Source organism: Ammospiza nelsoni, chromosome 3 (assembly GCF_027579445.1).
Source record: "Ammospiza nelsoni isolate bAmmNel1 chromosome 3, bAmmNel1.pri, whole genome shotgun sequence".
In the NCBI taxonomy this organism is placed as follows: domain Eukaryota; kingdom Metazoa; phylum Chordata; class Aves; order Passeriformes; family Passerellidae; genus Ammospiza; species Ammospiza nelsoni.
In genome coordinates, this window is record NC_080635.1 from 99,587,193 (window position 1) to 99,611,122 (window position 23,930).

The 23,930-nt window shown below is 35.3% G+C and overlaps 1 protein-coding gene across 1 annotated transcript in view; it reads left to right on the forward strand.

Annotated features, from left to right (window-relative positions):
• EYS (eyes shut homolog) overlaps positions 1–23,930 on the forward strand; it is a 703,265-nt gene that overhangs the window by 243,164 nt on the left and 436,171 nt on the right. Inside the window, exon 22 of the mRNA XM_059467250.1 lies at positions 12,763–12,884. Within this exon, the coding sequence (XP_059323233.1) occupies positions 12,763–12,884 (122 nt within the window). The remainder of the gene's footprint in view (positions 1–12,762; positions 12,885–23,930) is intronic.

Genomic DNA, 23,930 nt, shown 5'->3' on the forward strand with positions numbered 1-23,930 from the left:
ATCCTGAATCCAAAACACAGCACTGTACAGTTACTAGGAAGAAAATTAACTATCTCATCCAAACTAAGACACTAAGGAAACATCATTCTCCAGAAATGTAAATGTCACAGCAATGATTACGTGGTTATAGCTGCGAAATTGTATTTTGGGAATGGGTCCAGGCCATGGTTAGAGTCATAGAATCAGCTACAGTAGAAACCTCCAAGTTCAAGTCCAACTGTTAATCCAGCTGGCCCAAGTCCTCTACTAAACCATGTCCCTCAGCGCCCCATCTACACAACTTTTGAGTGCCTCCAGAGATGGTGACGCAGCTACTCCCTGGACAGCCTATTCCCCTGCTTGATAACATTTTCCATGATATTTTTTCCTCTAAAATCCCATGAAAATCTTCCCTGGCGCAACCTGAGGCCATTTCCTCATTTCCTGTCACATGTAGCTTTGGAGAAGACACCCATTCCACATTGTTAACTGTGCTTTCAGGTAGTGCCAGGGGTGATAAGGTCCCCCTGAGCCTTTATGTCTGCAGTATGAACAACCAGTCTTCATGAGAATTTTGCTTCAGACCCTTCACCAGCTTCATTACTTAAGTCCTTTTTATTATGCTGAAATTTCTTTCTAATGGAATGGTCATTCCAAACATTTTCTTTCTTTTTACGTAAAAGTCCCAGTTGGCTTCTCATCTTCATGTTTTAGATGGACTATTCATCATGAATTAAGGGTTTGTATTCTCAATAAGCACCATGCTGTTTGTCTTATAAAATTGAAACCTCCTTCTTCATCTATTATTGAGTACATTTGTGGCAGCTAGTCCAGAAGAGTGCTTGTACTGTTTTTTTCCCATATATATTAGTAAACAAATATTCTTTATTCCTGTTCAGAGTATGCATGCTTAATGAAATACCAAAACAGCAAGATGTTCTGGTGCACTTCTTATCAATCACCTCATGATTTCTAGATGTACAGAATTTTAGAGAGCTCTGCTGTGTTTTCTTCAGCTGTATTAACTTTCCATCATGCACATATTATGTGAGTGAAAAAAGAGCAGGGACAATGCTTGAAATAATTTTTATTTTTAAAATAACTTCTAATGTTCAATGTTTTAAAGCAGTAATACTTCCTACACTTTCATACACTTTTCAGAACCAACCATTTAATCAGAGATAAACTACTTATTTACATTTGTATTTTAACAATTATATTACCATGCACTTCCTTTGTAAATCAACTGATTCTAAGAAACTGGTTCAATTTTTTTCCCACTAAGTTAACCTTGATATTACACTTTAAAAAATACTATACTAAAGTTTTCAGTTATAGTTAAGAAAAAAAAATTTAAAAAAATACCTACACCCAGAATAGTATTGATTTAATATCAAAAATTAAATTTTTTGCTGTCACTTCAACTTAGGAGTTTTACATTCTTCTGGCCTTATGGTCAAAGTGAAATAGTTGAACATATAATTTAGTGAGATATATAAAAAGTAAAAAGCATTTTAAATGTTATTTATTTAGAAGACAGGTAAATATTTGCTTTTTTGTATCTTAATATTTGTAATAAAATATTTTAAGAAAATTTATGCTGTACATGCAGAAAGATCCCCTCTGTCTCATTCTTTCTCTGATTCTGATGCCTGATTTCCCACCAGAAACTGATGCCTTGTGAAGGCTGACCTAGACCAGAGGCTAGATGGAATTAGAAAATAAAGAAGATATTTATTAAAAGGCCTTAATGGATGCACTTTGTGCAGCACAAGAGCCCAGCCAGGGCTACACCCACAATGAACCCAAAATGGTCACAAAATGGAAGATCGGTCACGAGGTCTCACCTTTTTATGTCCTGGTCTATTAGCATATTGGAATTAATTGTTCAAGTATAGCTTTAGCCCATGAAGTACCATCCCTCTTGTTTATCTCTCTTCAATCCACCATTTTTTATGCTCTTGGATCTGAAATTTGGATTGGTTGTCCTTGGTCCCCAGCTATAGAAGGAATTATTTTGTCTCCGTACTCTGTGACTCTTCACAGAGCTTACCATCCCTTAATATGAAGCTCAGAACTACACACTAAAGCAGCACAGAATCTGAAAAATATAGAAGCTAAAACTTAAGGCATAATTTCAAAACATGATTTTGAAACCATATAGTTACAAACAAGTGGAATGAGTTTCAGCAAGCACTTTATACCAAAGTTTTGTAAAAAGAGGACACTGGCATCGGTTATTATGTTTGCAAATGGTGAAAAATGTTTATCCTGAAAAATAAGTAATTTGTGAGAATAAAATTTATTGGCAAAGTATTCTTTGGATAACTTTTATTTGAGACTGCACTGAGACAATTGATTTCCTTCTTTATTAAACCACATGGAGGTGTAAGTCACAGAATCACAGAACATGCTGAGTTGAAAGGGCTCCACAAGGACCATCAAGTCCAGCTCCTGGCACTGCAGAGCACTGTGCCAAAGAGTCACACCCTGTGCTCAAGAGCATTATCCAAACACTTCTTCAACTCTGTCAGACTCAGTGCTGTCTGTGCTTCCCTGGGGAGCCAGTTCCAGCCTCCCCACTGTCTGGGAAAAGAGTCTTTTTCTAATGTCCAGCCCAAACTTTCCCTGATACAACCTCGGGCCATTCCCTCAGGTCCTGTCACTGTCACCACAGAGAAGAGATCAGTGCCTGCCCCTCCTCTTCCCCTCATGAAGAAATTGCAGCTGTGATGATGTCTCCCTTCAGTCCCCTCTTCTCCAGGCTGAACAAACAAAGTGACCTCAGACACACCTCGTGAGGCTTTCCCTCAAGGTCCTTCACCATTTTCCTTGCCCTCCTTTGGATACTCTCTAATATTTAAATGCATGTATGTGTTTTGATTTTTCAGATATTAGCTTTTTAATATTATTTCACATAGAATTGTTGTACCTAAGGACAAAAAAAAAAAAAAAAAAAAAGGAAATGACACTGTAGAGGACAAAAGAAGAGTAGGGATCTTGCATATAAGTCTTGACAAACCATGGTCATATATTTATATGCCTGAGATGGCCAGTAGAAAATACCCTGTGGTGATCCAGTTCTCACAGTGCTTTTGCAGTCTTTTTATTTCAGCCTGCAGGAAACACATTTATCCACAGCATTCCTCAATTCTTACTTTAACCCATTCACAGAAGATGATCAAAATCAGATTTGATAAAGATCTAGAAATGCTAAAAAAGATTGCTTAGCGAGAGCTTACATCCCTTCATGCTCTTGCTGCTCTGAATCTTCAATTTCCTATCTATCTTGCCTATGCTATTTTTCTAGTGCTTTCCCCAATTTAAATCTCTCTGATTCAGTTTATCCCTCCAGGATCTACCACTGTCTCCTCACATTTCCATTAGGTTTGCACTTCAGATTTGGGGTTTGTTTTTCAGTTTTCTTTGTTTTGTTTTGTTTTTGTTTTTTGTTTTTTGTTTTTTTTTTTAATCCTGTTGGCTTATAATACCCTTCAGAATCATCCCCTTAGCTGCAATGGCTGCACAAATCCTACCCTTCATCCAGTTCCTGCCAGGACCTGGGTAGAATTCCATGAGTAGAAGAACATGCTACATCTTTAGGGGTGCAGAGAAGGAGGGAGAAAGAGAGAAGAGAGAAGAGAGAAAAAGAAAGAGAGGGTCAGTGATCTAATAATGACACAATTGCAATCACACCAATAGGAAAAGAAAAATTATATATCACATTTGTATGAAAATGTCAGTCACAAATTATCTTTTTGTGTGGCTTATTGATGAGTTGCTGATTCCATCAGTATGCTGCTGAAATCCAAAGCATGAAGAAAAGCTCTGACTTTGTACCACCATCATAAATTGTAATAGATTTAATAAATAGGGCTAGTGGGTGCAGTGTTTGCAATACCCTTAAAAAGTGTGAGCTTCCTGAAGTCTTGTAGGCAAGCACCTTCAATATCCAGAAATAGAACTTCATTAAAGTAATAAGAGGGAAACTCCAGGAAGGCCAGAAAAATGCAAATTGCAAAAGATTGCCCTTAATAAGATCAAGCTCTCCCAGGGAGTGGAAATGAGACAGAAAAAGTTATAGCTAAGATTAAATATTTTTACAGCCTTACAAGATTAGAATGAAAGTCTTTAAATTTCCTGCTATCAGAGAGAAAAGCCTTTTTTTCTCTCACATGAAATGTGAGCTAACAGGTAAAGAGTGGTTAACCTCTACCATACCAAATACAGATTGAACCATAAAATCCAAAGTAATAATTTCTTAAAGTATTATTTCCCTACGCTCACAGTATAGTCAATTTGCTGCACAAATGATTGATATTTTATTGCCTGATCCAAAATAATACTAAAATTAATTTTAACTCTGTATTAAGAAAATAGAGAAAGAGGAGAAAACACCTCTTAACATTTGAATGTGAAGTATTAAGTTAGGATTTCATTGTAAGAGTACTATTCCCTTTTCTCCTATCTGTACAAATGTTTCAAAATGGAAATCTCTTCTTAACAGTCCTTTAGTATGCTGAAAAAATCTATAATTAACCTGTAATTTTCAGGAAAAGGAGAGACACATTACTAAAATCTTGAGCTGGTGCTCTTAAAATCATATTCTGATTTTCAAGACAAAGTACAAAGACATTCTAAAGCAGAGAGGGAAAACCTGAGACTGGTACAGTTTTAGAAAAATAAAGAGGGCTGGTAATGCTCTCATCCCTCATTTTATCTAGTTTGTTTTTATTTTTGCAGTTCCCGTTTCTCTCTCCCTCTCTTTCCTTGTAGGAAAATACATGTTTAAAATGGTGGCAACCCTTGAGAAAATAAAATGCATCTCTTTTACTTCTTGTCTGACAACCTATTTCTAAATTTTTTAAGTGAAGTATAGTTTTAAGAAAAAGCCTCAAAAGTAGACTCACATTGATTTTTCAATTAAATAATTTGGATTTCAAAAGAGTGCTTGTACTTGACTTTTGGTGACTTATTTCTAAATCATGTTATGCAACAACTAAATTAGACTGTTGGACACAATTTGTGCTTTTCCCAGAAAGTATTGATTCTTGTAACAAGCCATTCTGAGATCATAAGTATTACAGAAATTCCCTTGCAATCAGAAGCTGCTATGAATTTTTCATTTGTGGGTGCAGCTATCAGTAGGTAACCCGGATAAAGAGACTGATCCAAGTTTTTAGTGTATGAACAAAGAGTGCTGAGATTTAGTTTCCAATACAGAGAACATGTATCAAACATCTGAAACACTATTTTTCCATTTGGTCTTGGAGTAAATTCTAGAAAAATGGGCTGTGTCTAGTGCCTCAGAATCTGGGGACGCTGGAATTTCTGTTTTGGGAAACCCAGCCTGTCTGGTTCCAGGTACCCAATGTCCTTCCAGGAGCTGTGACACTGGGCTCAGAATGGCAAAACTCTTGATAGAAAAGATGCTGAACTTTCTCACCAAGGCATGTACATTACCTGGGCATCAGCAAATGTCTAGATGTACGAGGTAAATACATGGGAAAGTTTTCAGTATATTTTAAACTTCTGTGCTTATTGCTTTAATTTAAAAAGTAAAGATTGATGGCATATCTCTGAAAACAAGCACAGCCAAGCCACAAGAGTTGCAAATTCAGGTGAGTGGGATACACGTTCTCATTCTTCCAAATTACTTTCCTGTAATGTATTATAATGAAATGTTCTATAAATTTAAAGTAGGGATGAATGAAAGTTCAAAAGAGGAGACTTGACATCAAATAATATTTTGAATCTCTGGGTGCTTCTAAGGATATTTAGTTTGAAGTATTTTTGGAGCACTCTGTTTCTTCAACTTTCCCCTACTTTTGAGCAAGAGGTTGGCAAAAATTGGCACTTTGTGGTGACTGAAGTCTACTGATGCCATAATGATTGCACACTTAAGATCTGAATTTGGATGAGCTGTTATGTTAAGGGAGGAGATAGCTTTGTTTTATGGAAACCAGTAGTTGATCTTCTGCATTTTCTTACTTTATTTAAAAAGTTACCAGCTGCAGCACCAGGTTTGTAATTCAAAAGCAAGATGTTATTTCTATTGGTCAGTACTTGGACTATTCCTTTGGAATATCACAGTTAATTCCCACAGCTCTTCTGTTACCTGAGATCTAATAGCAAACTGAAAGCTTTGGACAAGCTTTTAGGGGGGTCAAGTTCCTGTCAGTACTTTGGTTTAACAGGAATGTGTTCATGACCTTTCTCTAGTCATTGAACAACGGAGCTAAACATCAACCCAGATACACCAACCCAAGGCTGATACTCAAATGTCTGTCACTAGCTGGATTACTTATTTGGTTTATTTTGCACAAACAACCTAAGGCTGTTGCTTTCCATTAGTTTTCCTGCACTGTTCAGCGCCTGTCATGTTGATGATGATTTGATTGGCACATTTCCTAGTAAGTTCTCCAGGAGAGAAACAGAAGAAAGGTATACACAGAATAAATGGCAGCAGTCAGGAAGCAAAGACATAAAAAGACTTATTGCCTATTATTAATTAGATCTCCAACTGACGTTGGTTTGTTGTCATAAAATTATTGATGGATTGGACCAGTAACAAATCTTATTTTTTCCATAAAATCCTTCCTCTTTCCTTAGAAAAATCTTTCCTTACTAATATCAACAGATTTTAAAACACTTTGACTGTAACACTTGTTTTTATTAATGACTGTTCTTAAATACTTTTTATGGTCTTCTATGTCCATATTTCTTGTAGCATTTCATAAAATAACATTTTGAATTTACTAAAAAGCATAAATTCACAGATATTTGAATTTGTTATTGAGTATTTTTTCCTTTTTTTTCCTCCAAAGATAATACATACATAATGTTTAACATTGTCTATACTTAAATGGAATATCTGTGTCAATATTAGTAAAAGCCATGTTGCATGTTTGCATGCCTCAGCATGTTATGGGTGAATCTACACACAAAAAACCAACCCCAACAAGATTTAAGCTGGACTTTGAGAACTGTCTGTCTTGTTTGAGCAGTGATGGAAATAATTGATTAAATTTTAAACGTATAGGCCAGAATTTATTTGCGTGTTAAATGTAACATGAAATCTAAAATAATTTTAAGAGAAGCCGGTTACCAGCATTAGCTGTGATTAAATTTGGAGAGAGCAAAACTTTCACGAAAATATACATTTACATAAAGTGCCATTTTAAAATTATCAATATCAAATGCAGCAATAATTATGGGTTTTTTACCAAAGCACCATTGTATGAAATGGTTGTATATAGAGACCTGCAGTGCAAATAACAAGTGTTCCCATTTAAGATAATTTTCTTTGTGGTTACAAATTACAGTAGAGTTCATTTAGAGTTATAAATACACAGCATGTCTAGATGACAGCCATATTTTAGGCCAGAAGTTGCACTGAATGAAAATGCAAGATTCTCTTTTCTAATGATGTGCTATTCAAATATAATGAAAATCTTATTTTTTTGGCATAAACTTATTAAATGTTTTTAATATAAAAATAATTATTATAATGTAAAGCAAAAACTCATTACAACTTACCTAATTTTATTTGTACCAGCTGTTTTAAATATGCTTTCTTGGTAATTTAACTTATTCATTATTTAAAATCTTAGAGAGATGAACAAATTAAAAATGTTCCTTGTTTCTCCCGTAAGCCTTGCTTGAAATTTGAATTAAAGAAAACCTGGTTTATCCTTTATATCAGACGATATCTAATTTACAGTAACTTAGGTTACAAAAGATATAAGTGGTTTGGAAGAACAAATAAATATACTGGTCAGCATCTTTATGATATAACTGTATAGGAAAAGATATATAAATAAAAATAGAGAATATAGAAGTCTTTAAAAATACCTAGCATTACCTAATGCTACCTCAACTTCTGTTGATACCTAGTACTTAAGTTATTTACCCTGCTATTTCACAATATTAAGTGCTTAATACAAAACACCACATAGGCTTTGTAACTTACATAGCTAGAGTAAAATAAAGTCTTATTTTCTAATAAGGTAATAGATAAAAATACATCAGTTAGTGATTCTAATAATTAGATTCAGTAAAAAATTTTGGTGATTTTTAAATAGTAGTCTTATCAGAACCAATCATTTGTATTAATGTTTAGAAATTATATTTTTAATTGTAATTTTTCATTACTTCTGAATCCATGTTTCACACTTTTTTCCACCTTATTCTTTAGCATCACTTATTATAGTCGTTCTTCCAATTAACATCAGTATTAATAACCATATAGCAAACCTCATGACACTCAGCCCCAGAGGTGTTTCTTTGCTGTGAGTTAAGCAATCTGATTATTACAGCATTATTAACTAATATTAGAGCTAGCCATGTATGTCTTCTAGAGCAGCAACAACAGAGCTAATTGCAGATTTTCTTTGTGTCAGAAGTCAAATTTCCCTAATTTGTGGAGCAGCATGGTTAATACATTCACTCTTCCCACAACCTGTGAAGAAAAGGTAAATAATTCATTATCAGAAGACATCAAAGTATTGTATTTTCTGGGACTTCACTTGGCATAGATCTTGTTTTACCTCAGACTTCTATAGTAAAAATAAAAGTAAGTGTTAAACCAAATGAAGATGAACAGATATCCTGGTTTTGTTTTGCTCTGGTTTATTTTGTTTTTAAACAAGTTTGCGTATTTAGGATATAAATACAAATAAACTTGTACAATGAAAACAATGTCATAATGACAAATAGCAATCTAATTTTGTCAGTAGTTTTGTATGATTATGCAAATAGTTAAATTAATAATAACTTAAAAGTAAAGCCCTAAAGTAGCAACTCAGAAAAGACCCTTAAATTAAAAAAGGCTGCATAAATATGGTTAGGATCTCAATATGGTTTAGAGCAATTGCAAATATGATTTCACAGATGCTTACGTTTTTATGTTCACATTTATTTCACAAGGTTAAATGAACTGCTGTTAGCACTAACAAAATGAAGTGTTATGAAGGTTTTTCTGTAGGAAAAAAAGCCCTGATTCCAACAGACAAGAGTTTGGTGATGACTTTTCTATAGAGTTTGGAGTACATCTCCAATTGTGTGCAATGATAAGTAGTCATACAATAGGCTCATCTTGTTTGGCCTTAATGGATAAAAGGTTGCACCCCAAGAAATGGTCTGGCAGAAGAATTTGGAACACAGAACAAATGGATGTTTCTATGTTTCCTTTTTGGTGTTTCTGTCTCCAGGTGAGGTATTTTTTGTTTTTTTCTGTGAATTAAAGACTATAAAATCCCCCCCAAAAATTCTCCAACTCCATAGGTATCTTTAAAAATTAAATTAATTCAGTTTTATTCTCTAGACATGGAAAACATGTCTGGAGTATATATCTGTATGATAAAAATATCTATCAATACAGAACAGGCTTGACTTGTTCATAATTTAGATCTTTGTTTTGTGTAATGAACATTTTTCATTGCAGTTTCTGTTTACCAGATGTTCAGCTGCCATTTCCTAGTGAAGTAACATTGACTAGGGCTTAAGGAAAGGATTAATTCTTCATTTACAGTTTTGGGAAGGGGAAATATGCAGTTGCTCTTAAATGACACCTTCTTACAGCACACAATGCAAATTGCATTAAGACATGCTCATGTGCATATGTGATTCTAGATATGTGTGCAAGGGATCAGAAATTTTTTACCCTAGCTGGTAAAATCCACTCTTCTTAAGCATACTGTGCTACATATTGTACAAGGGAGAGCTATGTACAAGGAATAACTATAGTGTTATTGTTGCATGTATTGTGTTCTTTAGAGGACAAACAAAAGACAACTTGCAGGAACTGAAAGGTGCCATTTATTTTGACCTGTCTCCAATGGATAGTAATACATAGTTACAGTAAATAAAGGGGAACAACAGAAAAAGAGGTATCAAATCCTATTCCTTCAGTCTCTTGCTTGATCCCCCACATGCTTTTTTCTATGCAGCTTCTTGTCATTTTATGTTGGTGGTGTGAGCTGTGCCCTAAGTGCCATCCAGCTCTCTCAGCCTTTTCTCATCTGAGAGATCTATCAGTCTCTTAGTAATGTTACTGGCTGGACTCTTTGCAGTAGCTCCATATCTCTCTTGTGCTGGGCAGCCCACAACTGACACAGCACTTAAGGTGTGGCCTCCCCTGGACTGAGTAGAGGGAAGGATCACCTCTCTCAGCCTGCTGACAGCATTCCTCCCAAAGCAGCCCAGGATGCTCTTGTTCTTTTGGGCCACCAGGGCATACTGCTGACTCTTGTCCAACTTGGTGTCCACTGGATCTCTCAGGTCCTTCTCTGCAAAGACTGTACCTGTAAAAACACTTTTTATCTGCTTACATATTGTTTATTGTAACATTGCACTTTCAACTACTGCAAAACTACTCAGAGATGAAATATTGTGTAAGAATTTTTAGCTTTTCTGCATAAATGCCTGATATACATAAATGTGAGTGAGGTTTTGTGCTTGATGTAACAATCCCCATGTTATGAAACATCTGCAAAGAACAGAATTTCAGCATTTGATTGACAGATAATTTTAGTGGGGCTAGAAAAAATACTGCTGCTTTCTAAATAAAACTGTTGGTAAGCCTTCTTTCACTTCTCATTTTTTAATCCATTTCTTGAAGAGTTTTTTGGAAACAAGTTGTTATCTCACATTCCTAGTGAAAACCTAACCTGACAATAGAACAGTTTTTAAGAAGTGTTTGATAGTTACTCATGGATATGTATTAGTAGTGCCAATTTTTTCCCATTTGACGCAGATAAATATGTAGAGAACTGAAATATTTGGATGTTGCTATTATCACAGATCACAGAATATTCTGGGTTGAAAGGGGCATACAAGGATCATCAAATCCAACTCCAAAGCTAAAAGCCCATAAGGGAATAGAACCTTGGTGTTATTAGCACCCTGCTGTAAACAACTGAGCTAATCTCAGGGTCAATATGTAATAGGAAACACCAATTTGTGGACTAGTAATGTAATTTGTCTCAAATGTATGGTTTTTTTCTTTCTTTGGCACAATTCACAGCAAATTATTTTCTTTCAAAGTTCATCTCTCCATATTACATTTTAAAAGAACAAAATCTTTCTGCCTCCTATCATAAAGTTATTAATATTGGAAAAACTCTAAGATCACCAAGTCCAACTGTCAATGTAGCACCGCCATGTTCACCACCAAACCATGGCCCCAGGTGCCACATCCACGTGTTTTTTGAACACTTACAAGATGGTAACTCAACCACCTCCCAAAGCACTCTTTTCCAAAGCTTGACTATTCTTTCAGTGAATAAATTTTTCCTAGTATATAACCTAAACCTCCCTGGTGCAACTTCAGGCTGTTTCTTCTTGTTTTGTCACTTCTTACCAGGGAGAAGAGACTGATCCCCATCTTGCTACAACCTCCTTTCAGGTGGTAGTAGAGACGCATAAGGTCTCCCCTTAGCCTCTTTTCCTGCAGACCAAACAACCCCTGTTCCTTCATCCATTCCTTCTGGGACTCCTTTTCCAGACCCTTCACCAGCTTTGTTGTCCCTCTCTGGAATCAGTCTAGCCCCTCAATATCCTTCATGTAGTGAGAGGCCCAGAGCTGGATACAGCACTCCAGGTGCGGCCTCACCAGTGCCGAGTACAGAGTGACAATCCCTGCCCTGGCCCTGCTGGCCACATTATTGCTGATACAGACCAGGATGCCACCAGCCTTCTTGGCCACCTGGGCACACACTGGTCATGTTCAGCTGCTGTCAACCACCCCCACCCCCAGGTCCTTTTCCATAGGGCAGCTTTCCTGCCACTCTCACCCCAGCCCGAGGCACTGCCTGGGCCCAAGGGCAGGAACCAGCACTTGGCTTTGTTGAACCTCACACAACTGGTCTTGGCCCATCAATCCAACCTGTCCAGATCCCTCTGAAAAACCTTTCTTATCCTTCAGCAGACCAACATGCCCACAAAACTTGGTGTTATCTGCCCATATTCCATGCCCTATCTTAACTCACAAAGATACTCTTCCATTGTATTTCCTGACTTTTACAGTTTTTTCTCAGTGAATTTAGAACATCCATGTCATGGAAATCATGGGTGAGTCCCAAGCAAACATAGCAGCAGTGTTCATCAACGTTAGCACAAAACAAGCAGAATGCAACTTGAGAAAATATAAATCACAAATATACTATGTACAAGTTGGTTGGTGCAAAAATTGATTTGACCAGATATGATATACATATAAATAACTTCATTTGATGTACTGGTATCAGTGGAGCTGTTGCACACTCCAGGACAATCATACTGAGTGTGACTTCAAATTGTTATTTTCCTTTCTTTTTTGTTATCTTTGCTCCAATAAAATATTTCAAGCTTTTAATCGGTGAGGAGAGTGTAAGAGTATCATTACAGAAAGGTCTGATTCAACTGTTCAGTCTGGACTCTCTTCAGAGTTCTGATTCTTAATTTATTATATTTTTAAGTGTATTAGAAAATTAAATAAATCCCCTTTGCTTTTTATGTGAAGATCATATTTGAAACATAATTGTGTCTGTCTGTTTCCAAAATTCAGTAACAAAAAACCTAGTTATTTGCAGTCTCTAAACACCTGTAGATGCCACAATGGTGGTACATTACACATTTCACCATCATGCTGTGGCAATTCATTTAGATTCACTCAGATTTTAAAAAACTCCTAAAGCTGTTTTGCTGTCTGTTAATGTCTTCCAACAACTAGTAATAATACTTAAGTAGTTGCATTAAAATACGAAGAGTAACAGATTATTTCTTTTACTAAATGTATTACAGAGATACCAGTGTGATTGCTTGCCTGGATGGGAGGGAAGATTTTGTGAAAAGGAATCAAATGAATGCAATTCAGAACCTTGTAAAAACAATGGCACCTGCATGGACCTTTTCAACAGCTATAGGTAAGCATTGCACCTCCTCACCATATGGTCATGTTCCAGGGAGGGCAGGCTTATGTATCCAGCTATTATTTTGTTTCCCAGCTTGGGAAGGAAATGTTATTAGACAAATGGGCAAAGGACTTGTGTCACGGACATAGTGCTTCACTGTATTTTCATGTGAAGCCAGCAGATATATGAATTGGTATATGTAAAATTAAAAATTAAAAAAGGAAAAGAAAAAAGTATTATTTAAAAATATTTATTAACTAAGCATGGAAATGAATTTTTTCAAAGAAAATATAGTTTCTCTTTCTGTCATATTTGCCCTATAAACATAAGAGATGATTTAAAGAGTAAAAGCAATGGTAGTGGGCAGTTGGATAAGGAGGTTATATCATTGCTGCCATCTTGTGGCTAAAAATACCAACAAAAGTAATTTAACTAAAATTTATATCTCCTCAGACAAAGAATGAGGATGTGACGCTAATGCTATTTTTTAACTTAAACCCTAATCTTTATTTCATGCATGCATTTAGGGTTCAAAAATTATTTTATTTCAGTAGCATGAGGATTAAGGTTCCATAAAAAAATCTAGTTAATTAGTTTCTGCTCCATGAAGCCAGGGTTTGTCTATATTATGATGTCAATACTAGAAGAGTCCTGTAAATTCTTAAAGGAAACTGATGAGGCTGCATATAGTAATAACTGTACGTGGTACCTAGTCTAGCTGTTGTACACTGATTACATTCCTGGTAATACAGACAATAATCAGGAAGGAAACTAACCACAGTTGACAATGGAGAAATTATTTCCCAAATAGCTAAATATAACTAAGTCAAATAACATATATATATATATATATATATATATATATATATATATATATATGTATGTCAGCATTTTTTGTTCAGAACTTAACCAAAATGATTTGTGATATCTTAGAGCTATATTTTTATGTGGTATAAAACTTCTTAGTTTTGTAAAATATTTTCTTCTAATAACAGAAAGTATAGCAATGTTGGGAAAAACTGTTAAAATATCTTTAATTGCTATTTTTCCACTTTTTAAAGCCTGATGGAATATAAAAAAAAAATTTTTAAATATTTGTTGTGGTTCTTATTTTTCTGATATTTTTAGTTCTTTGTAGTCCACCACCTTCAAAAACAATTCTAGGTGAATGGATATTTTGCAGCCATGAATCCCTACCTGTCCTTTCATTTTCCCAATTTTTCCAGCCAGAAAGCATTATATGTATTGCAGGAGGTAACAGGGCTTCTTCTGATTTTACTCATAGCTGGTTCAACTACTTATGCACAAATCCAATTTTTTATTGAGAATAAAAATGCTCAAGAGGTACTTTTCTGGATTTTGGAAATACAGAACTGTTACAGAAAATATTGACAAGAAAATTGGTTTGAAGTGTAAGCACCAGGCGTATTTTTTCTCAGAGCTATTTGTCCTAGCTGACATAACAGAACAGGAAAATTAGACATACCATTGAATCATCATATACAAGGGGCAGGTTACACCAAACAAAGAAACATCTTCAAAGGTACCTAGAGTTGAAAGTGACTCTGAGACTTGGCAATACCAAGGAAAATTAGTATAGCTCAATGTTTTATTTTTATATTATAAAGCAATTTCCCTTCAATCATTAGAGCTGTCCTTGTTTCTATTCAGAGATGCTAAAAAATCATAATTACTCTTAATTTAAAAAATGTGTTATTTCTTTGTGGGTTTTTTTTGCCTTTACTAATACTTTTCTCTTAAAAGCTACATCAACAAGGCAAAGTGTTTGTGTTATGGCAGGTAAGAAGTGAAAGTAACTGGTACCTAAACCTGAGGAAATCCAGTCATGCCTTTAAACTTAAATGTAGTTTTTAGAACAGGATAACTGGATTATAGTTGCCTAACAGAAAAGATCATTCCAATTCTTGATCTGTGCCCAGGCATTGTTTTGGACAGGCATTAGTCTGGATCAAAGTCAGGCCAGCAAGTGATCTGAGAATCCATCAGTGATAGGCAATGAGGTTTTCTTGCCTGTGGCCATGTTTTGGCACTGTTTATTTTCCTGCTGTAAATTGAGTTGCTGGCAGCAATACTCAGAATATTCTGAATTTCTTTGAAATTTGCCACACTGTGACTGGTACTTGATACCCCTTACAACTTAAATTAATATAAGTGATAATAAATTTAGCTTCCTTTTATGCCTTGATAATCTTCATTAATTTACTTTTCCATAAATATTTGCAAGTCCAGCTGAGAACATCAGTTACTTAAAAACTAAGTAATTTATTGTGCAACAGCTTAAAAATATTTTTTTGCATAGAAAGAAAGTGAATATAATGAAAAATGAAACATTTTCCTACCAAATTCAAATGTGTGATAAAACAATAATTATTCAAAACATAATTACTAATTTAAAACTTTCCTTTGGGGTTGATTTTCTTTATCTGGGGCTAGATAGATTTGAATTCATTGTTGAATCTTGAAATGAAAACTATCTGGCAAAACTGAAGTACCAACAAATCTGTCACACGAGTATCTTTCTTTATGGATTCCATCACAGAAAAGTAAATCACATCCCAAAAGGGAAAAAAAAAAGGAAAATAAGGCCTTCTCAGATTCATATTTTCATTTTTAAAAAATCAGATAAGAAAGATTCTGAACCAGTAGTCAAGCTTGAATTGTTGGATGTGAATAGCTTTTAATATATTCCCTTTAACTTGACTTAATTTATGTTCAGCTGATAAAATGAGAAATATCTTTTTCTTCCTTCTCAGTTTTCAGTTTGGCTCATGACACATGGCAAATAATTTAATTTAGAAAAAAATCATAAATATATTTCATGTATATATTTCCAGAGCTATGTGATTTTAATTCTCATGATAACATGAAATGTCAACTATGGCTCTGAACATTTATGGACAGATTCAGCTAGTATCAGCTGAATTCCTTATTTCTCCTCTATTGTATCGATAATTCTGAGGTTTAGCCCTAATTAAACCCTAATTAAAACCCCTGTGTCTCCTTTGCTGTTACCAACTTTTGAGTGAAAATCTATTCAACTCACTTGCCAAATAACAGGCAACATAATTTTATCAATGACTTGGAGTTTCTAATGATTTAGAATAGTTTGGAACTTGTCTGTAATCATTATGATATTAGAACTTGGAGAATTAATCAAGTGTCTTTCCAAAGTACTCAGTTCTTTCTGTATATTCATATTGGAATCCACAAATTCATTTCGTCAATTCTTGTTGTTAAGTATTTTATAAAGAATAAAATGATGCCTTGCTGCTGTTTTTCTGTTTATGACATGCAAATATACTTCTCCAGACTAAACAGAAAATTAGACCTACCTAAGTATATTTTCTTATGTGATTTATCTATCTTTTATCTTTTATGAAAGATTCAGTGTTTGCTTCAGTTGAGTACAGAAATGTTATCCTTGTCAGCACTTGAATCCGTCCACTAAGACACCTTTTTATTATCTCCGTGTAAATTGAAGTCCAATTCTTCGTGCTACCTTATCCACTCTTGATATTTTATTTTTGCAATCAAGAGCCCTTGCTATTTTGTTTGGTTTTTTGTTTGTTTGTTTTGATTTGGAAACAGACATTTTTCCTGCCTGCTCATTCTTATCCTTAAGAAAACATTCAATAAGAAAAATATCACACGCCTCCATTTACCCCTTCACAGTTATGGATATCATAAACCTAGCTGTGTTATAAAATACTGAAAGCTCTCCTTCCCACTAAGTTCTGCAAGAACAAAAGTTGGTAAATGCAATGTCACCTTAAAATTTGAGGCTTAAGTTCCTTAAACACTTCTGAGAAATTACTGCTAATGTGTGCAAAAACAATTGTCTGTATTTAAATTCTCTTCATTTAAACTCTTCTGTATTTATCCTGTCCTGTAGGAGGCCATAGTTTTCCTATCTTCCTTTGGATTCCAGCTGAAAGAGTAATTTGTGCTCATAGAAGAGGCTATTTTGCATGATTTCAGAACTCATCTCAAACTGTGCTAGTCTTCTTTAGCAATGCTTCTTCAATTAGTAACCATGCCATGATCGTCCTTCTTTGTCTTTACTTAGATAATGATATATGCCAGCTGACAATTTGGATAACCATGCTGTCAACCAGAGTTAGACTTATCCTGACTCCTTGTCATTACTTTCTCAGTACATTTCCAAGTACAACATCTTTCCCTATTGCTTCCCTCTTTGCTACTTAACATTTTAAGCCATATCTTTTCAGAATAATATTTTTTCTGTTAGTGTAACCTGTGCTAAGCTCTCAAAAAAAGACCAGTTTTAAGTCATTAGGACTTATTCAGTCTCATGCATACCTAAATTACAGCACTGTTACAGAAAATTAGCATACTGTTTTGTTTCTTTTTTCCCCTTCTGTAAAGAATTTATTTTGGGTTGTGGAAGCAGGTGATTCCTAAGTTCAGGATGTGTAAATATCTGAAAGATCTATAAATAAAAGCATGCCTATTTACACAGTGCATTTTAAAGATATGTTAATCTCTAAATGAATGAGTTTTAAAATATCATGGAATTCTAAAGGAAGTAATGATATGATTATATGCTGTGTTTAGTGTGCCTTCTGTTTTTACTCACATTCCTTTTAACTACCGCTGTACCCTTCCTTAATTTTTTTGTCCCCCAAAGCAAGAAGCAGTTTTTCCCATAGATGGGTATCACCTTGTTATTCAATGATCCCAGATGCCAAATGCTTAAGTATCTTACTGCAAGCAGCAACTCTTATGTGTCATTTCTTCAGGATTCTTTGGCCAACTCTTCCTCTCTTGCTGTAGAGACATTTACCAAGACATTTGTCTGTTGCACTTCTGACTTATCTTCCATTCAGATTTGTAGGGTTTTTTCCTTCATCCTAGTGCCAAGTTATGTACGTATTTCTTACTCAAAATCATCTTTAAAAGTTTATATGGACAATCAGGAAATTTACTAATGAATTGGCTAAAGAAATGTGTGAAAGCATAAACAAGTGTTTCCTCTACAGATAGCAAGTGTTTTATAGCTCTTCTCTGGTAATACTGCTAACAACTCGAAATGTGTAGTGTGCTTCTTGTTATACTGCAGTGAAATGAGCTTTAGGGTTTCTATTGCCTTTAGCAACAAAAGAAAATATTGCTGTGCCACCTCATCATTATCTAACAGTCACTGACATTCTGCACTCCTTAGGGCATATTTTAGCCATAATTCAACAATCTTCTCAAAGAACAAGAACATTTTTGTTCAAAATCCCTATGAAACATTAAAATTTGAAACAAAACACAGTAAGTACCTAGAAAATACCTCCCCCCCACCTCCAAAATTAGCTCATCAACTTTCTCTTCCTGAACAGTAGCATTGTTCCACCTTGTATATTTAATCATTAGGGGATAGATTTTGAATAATTGTCTTATAATGTATTTTGTTTACAAATACCCAGAGACGCAAAATGATCATTCAATGAACTCACGGGTTAAATGGAGGGACTTTAAACCAGTTTCTAAAATAATAAGTACTTCAAGCATAGCTTTGAGAGTATATGAAATGCAATATAAGTTACTCAAATTTATCATTGCTGTAGGGCAGTTAAACACTTCCATTGCAAATAATGTCCTAATAATACATGAGCAGAGCTAACAACCAAAGCAGTTTGCACAGCAGTTTATGGGCTCTAGCTTGTGATATGCTAAGCTTCCTGGGAACCCCTGGGGTCATCAGAGGACTACTGTGAAACTTTGAAGAGCTTCAGGGTGCCTGGTGCTCCCCAGAAGGGATAGCTACAGAAGGCTGTGACTGCTAACAAGCTGCAGCAGTGTCCCACAAGCTTTGTTGCCAACTTTCCTTGATTTATGGGGACTTGAAGCTTTTTGTTTCCAGCTGACTCCACATTAAGGACAGCCAAGCATGCTTTCAGCAAAGGCTAGAAAGAGTGTGTGTAACTGCCAAGCCCAGAGCACAGCCAACAGAGTAGAAGGGGCCAGAAATTCTACTGAGGACACTGTGTACTTAGGTAGTGAGGTGCTGCAGGGCACTGTCACTGACCATCCACAGGAGTAACTAGATCAGCCCAATAGAGACTTCAAACCAGACTGAGCTCCTCAGGGAAGATGCAGTTCTGTAGGCCTGGAGCTGCAGAAATGTCTTGAATCTCTTACTGAGTCTGGGATCAGAAGACAGTGTCCTTGCCTTGTCCAGCATACAAGGGAGGAAGCCCTTGTATGCTGGAGGAGGATCTGTGTTGCCAAGTAAAAGAGCTTCAGGAGGCAGTCAGCACTGGGGACAATATCATACTCTCCAAGATCTTACAATTACAAGAACCTGAACTCCCAGACATAGTGAAGGAGAACCAGGAAGAACCTTTGCATATGATTTTGGAAATGGAGACTTCAGTTACAATGACGGCTAGGAGCCTGTAACCTCAACAGCCAGGGGAGGGTTCCTGTCCTATCTGAGCTCTGCCACTACAGAGTAGGCTCATGACACGGTACCAGAGGATGAACTAGAAGCTCTGTCCAGTGAAGCATCTCAATCAGCTTAACCTGAGTCACAGGGCAGCACCAGAAGGAAGGATGAGTGATGGCAAATGCTGGGAGACTCTCAGCTGCAGGCTCCTGATAGGAGATATCCTGAGTCCTGAGGGTAATGGCTCAAGACTTTTTGAGGCCGCTGTTGATTATCTCTAAAAAATCTGGGTGACAAGGAGAGGTTTTAAGGATCAGAAGAAAAGTTATGGAAATATGTCAGAGAATGGAATGGAAAAAGGAAGAAAAAAAAAAAAAGGCTAGGAATGGAGAAAATGATTGTTACTTTCAAGAAAGGCAAGAAGGAGGATCTGGGCAACTGTGGACAAGTTAACTTTACCCTGGTCCCTGGAAAGATGATGGAGCAAATAACCCTTGAAACTGTTTCCACACACATGATGGAAAAGAAGGTGCTAAGGGGAATGTTTTCACAAAGGGGGAAGCTGTCCTGATGATAGCATTCAATGAGATGACTGGCTTGACAGATCATGAGAGGACTGTTTCACTTGACCTTAGCAAGACTTCAGAGCTACCATAACACCCTCCTAGACAAAACATGATGAATTGTTGGACACAAAGACCATATTCAACATAATTCATCCTCTCATCGCATTATGTAGCAATAACACTAAAACTGAAATTCAATGCCTTGTCTTTTGTAGCTACAGCTCTGGTCAATAGCAAAAATGCTGCCACCACATAGTAATCCTGGATGAGATGTGTGGGATGTGATGATGTGTGAGATGGTGAGAATTAAAAATAGAATGGATAGAAATAAGATAGGAAATGCACAATAAGAATGTCTGAAAAAAGTTTTCAGGACAGATTTCACTACCTCATTATTTCTAATTCTAATATTATAATGCTTCTGTTGCACATGATTCATAATAGACTCATTCATGCTTGTTCTTTTGCCCTTCATTTAACTGCTCCTTTAAAGAACATGCACGTTTTCAATTTGGAAAACCTTAATAAAATAGGAAATTTAAACAAGCAAATAAACAAAAAATTCTGCTGACACTTTAAAAATGGCTCATTAGAAATGAATGGGAAAACCATCTGTCTTTGTTAGCTACAGATTAGATATTTCATGCATCAGCAATGTCTAATACATGTACAAAGGAACAAAATTTCTCAAGGATTATGGGCATTGCTGCTGACATTATATCCTTTTGAACCATAGAGAATCAGTAATAAACAGTTCCACATAAAAGGACAGGGTGTAGATCCCATTCTCATTACTATACAAACTGTACTTTTTCCTTTGACGTCAGAGGTCATTAGTAAAATCTATGCTTCACTTCTTGGAAGAGTTTTCATTGCTTTCACAGGTATTGTTCCTTTTTCCTATGTTCTTAAAGCAATTCTAAAGTGGTCAAGGGTCAAAATTTTTGTAAATTAAATGTGTCAGTTTTAATGTCAAGACATTATATGTATTTATTTTGTCTTGAAATGACTTCACAGACAAAAGAATACCAAGGTTTCATCTTCAATTATGAGGCATTTTCTTTTAAAGTAGAGAATTATTTTCAGAGCATAAAAGTCACAATATCTTAAAAAAAATAGAATAGGATGGGAACTAAAAAATTGGTTTTGGAGAAGAGCATTATTATATATTTAGAAAAAACAATTTTGAAAAATTATGAGTTAGATAAAATAGTTGGATTTTAGAAATAATTGCTTGTATATGACAATATAATATGAAACACATGTACACATTTAAAAATTATAAATTAATAGTTCTAGTATAAGTAAACTATACAAAACACAATTAGAAAATCAACTTTGGCTTCCTCACCACTAGTTTCTATAGGTAATAAAATTTTAGTTAATTGTCTTTTTGGATTTGTCTGGGATTTACACCGTGTGTGCTCTGTTAGATCAATAGAAGCATTATAGGAGTTTATTTGGACTGTGATTACCAATTGTAGACTGTTAGAGGTTCTCTATAAAACAGTGCTCACTCTTCAGCAGTAGCAAGCAGACTAATTTGGGACCAGTAACCATCATCTTTTTTTTTTCTACTAAATGCCAGTTTGGATATATAAAAAAAATCTATCAGAGTTAAAGAAGTGAGCCTTTATCTTTGAAGGTCACAGGTGGAGAAAAGGGACTATGAATACAAAAAATCACAGCTCTCTATGAGCATCCATAAGCATTGTTATATGTAGGTCTCTTGGACTTGTTCATTCCCTGTCTGAAAGGGACAATCATAAAATTTTCATAGGTTTGCCCTATTGAAATAACTCAGTGAGACACCCGTAGAAGAAAGTTGGATTGTTTATATAACAGTAGATATCAAAGGTAGATAAAGACATAACTGACTGTTGGAGACTAACTGAAAATAATATTTGTTGTTTGCTTTTATAGCTTATATCAAAACAATAATCTTTATAAGGACAAAGCTATTTTTTAAAATGCTATTTGCCAGGACACGACAAGTCAAATTTCATTTTTTTAACAGAATCTGCAGTAGAAAAATAGTTACCTCATGTGTTACTGCAGTATTTGAGCAGGGCAGATATATATGTTTGTTTACTTGTCTGTTTTTTATAACTTTGAGAAGCACTGCCTTGCTTGAAGAGGCTTAATTTTTTTTTTTTTTTTTTTTTTTTTTACTATTTATATGCTTTGAAATTGTAGCACTCCATGAAAAAAAATTTCAAGGGTTTGCTACTATAAATATTCTTTGGCTAAACTAATCAAGATCTGTGTTAGGTGATTTTTGGTAAATTCAGTCTTGAAAGATGAAATGTTATTGCCTCTGGTATTTTTTTGAGGTTACAATCCTCTTGCCCTGTTAGGTGAATGGTAAAAGGTTATAATTTGGCATATTAATGAAGGACAGTTTGTGCAAATCCTTTTTTCTTTCCTTTCTCTTATTCTAGTAACAAATATGAAAACAGAGACATTTCTTAATCCATCTACAAAATATTTTCTAGACTGCCAGTATTAATTGTGACACCCTCTAGCCTTTTCAAGTTTTATTTTTTACAGGCTCTTTTGAAAATCTGAGTTATAATGTTGAAGTTGGCATGACTGCTGCTGAGCGTTGAAAATGTTTCAATAGTTCTCTTCAAATATATAAGTATAGTTACTGTATGGTTAAGTGGTGTCATGATGATCTAATATATTTTACCATAATAAATACTATATCTATCCTTGGTTATCAGTTTTTTATAGGCATCTAATTGGTTCTAAGCATCAAGTATTCAATGTCTTCTATGTTTGGAATAAATAAAAAGAAAAAAGGGAAATAAAAGAGAAGTAAAATATTAGTACATTTGTTCATATAAATGTTTTCTTATACTCTTGCTTCTATTCTTGGATCAGATAGTGCTTTGTGTCAGACTGAGCCATAGAAATATTTTCTTCTATGATTCTCTTCCTTGAAACTTGAGTAGACCCTAAGTAAACATCAATCAAAAATTCTGAAAAATTTTCCGTGGATTATTGGAAGCAGTTGTCCCCCCCTCGCCCCCCAAACTGATAGAGATGTCTTGCTTAAATGACTTGAAGAGTTCAAAAACTTCAATATGAAGGAGATAAACATTTCTTTGCTCGTCCTTTCAAATAATTATGCAAGGTCATTTGCACAGACTTTAGGATTGATGTGCATTATGTTCAATTTTTTCTCATGTCCAATTCCCAAATGTCAAAGTAATCTATCTTCACAGTTAGATTTGTATTGTTCATGCTTCATAAAATTGCAGAGTTGGAGCATGTTATCTAGCCCTTCATGTTGCCATGCTAATTATTGCTAATAAAGATTGCAATTGTCATCGCCTTTATTTGGCCTTTTTTGATTGCCTGTGTTGGAAGGAGCAGACCAAAAGGCTCTCCTTTACTCCCCCTGAGCCTAAGTCCCTTCTACTGTGAGCACTCTACCCAAAGAGTTCATTTTTTCTTTTCTGCCATCAGTGTAATCTCTATAAATGGTGAAGAGCTTTGAGGTCAATTGACAGAACTACAGCTGCATTGCTAAACTTCCCAAATTTAACAAATGTTCCTCCTGGAGGAGCTGTTACCTGCATTCAGGTGATAGCTCCTACTTTTTCAGTGCAGCAATTTTCTTCCTTTCAGATTTCTCAGGTCAAAGAGGACTTGCCTCAAAATCAATACTAAAATACTGTAAGAGTTACCTGTAACTCTCAGAAAATATCAGAGCAATAAAAACTGAGGAAAGGCATTGACCTGCTTTCCATAACAACTAGGCTCTTTGCACAGCAATCTTGAGTAGAGGAAGAGATTTCCAAGGGGAAATAGTGCTGAAGATACCAGTTTCCACAGGTGCAGCAATAAACCCAGTTGTCATCAAAGACCAGCATTAAATTAACAGAGAGGAGCACAAGCAAACAGGCAGCTGGGGAGAAGGACGCCTTTTATTCAAAATCCTTGAATGATGGAATGTCATCCTGATAGCTGATTTATTCAACATCAGAATCTAACAGATTAACTTGCTGTAACTTGGAAACCACATGTCAACTGATTCCCTCTGATTCTTGAAAGAATGAAATAATACTT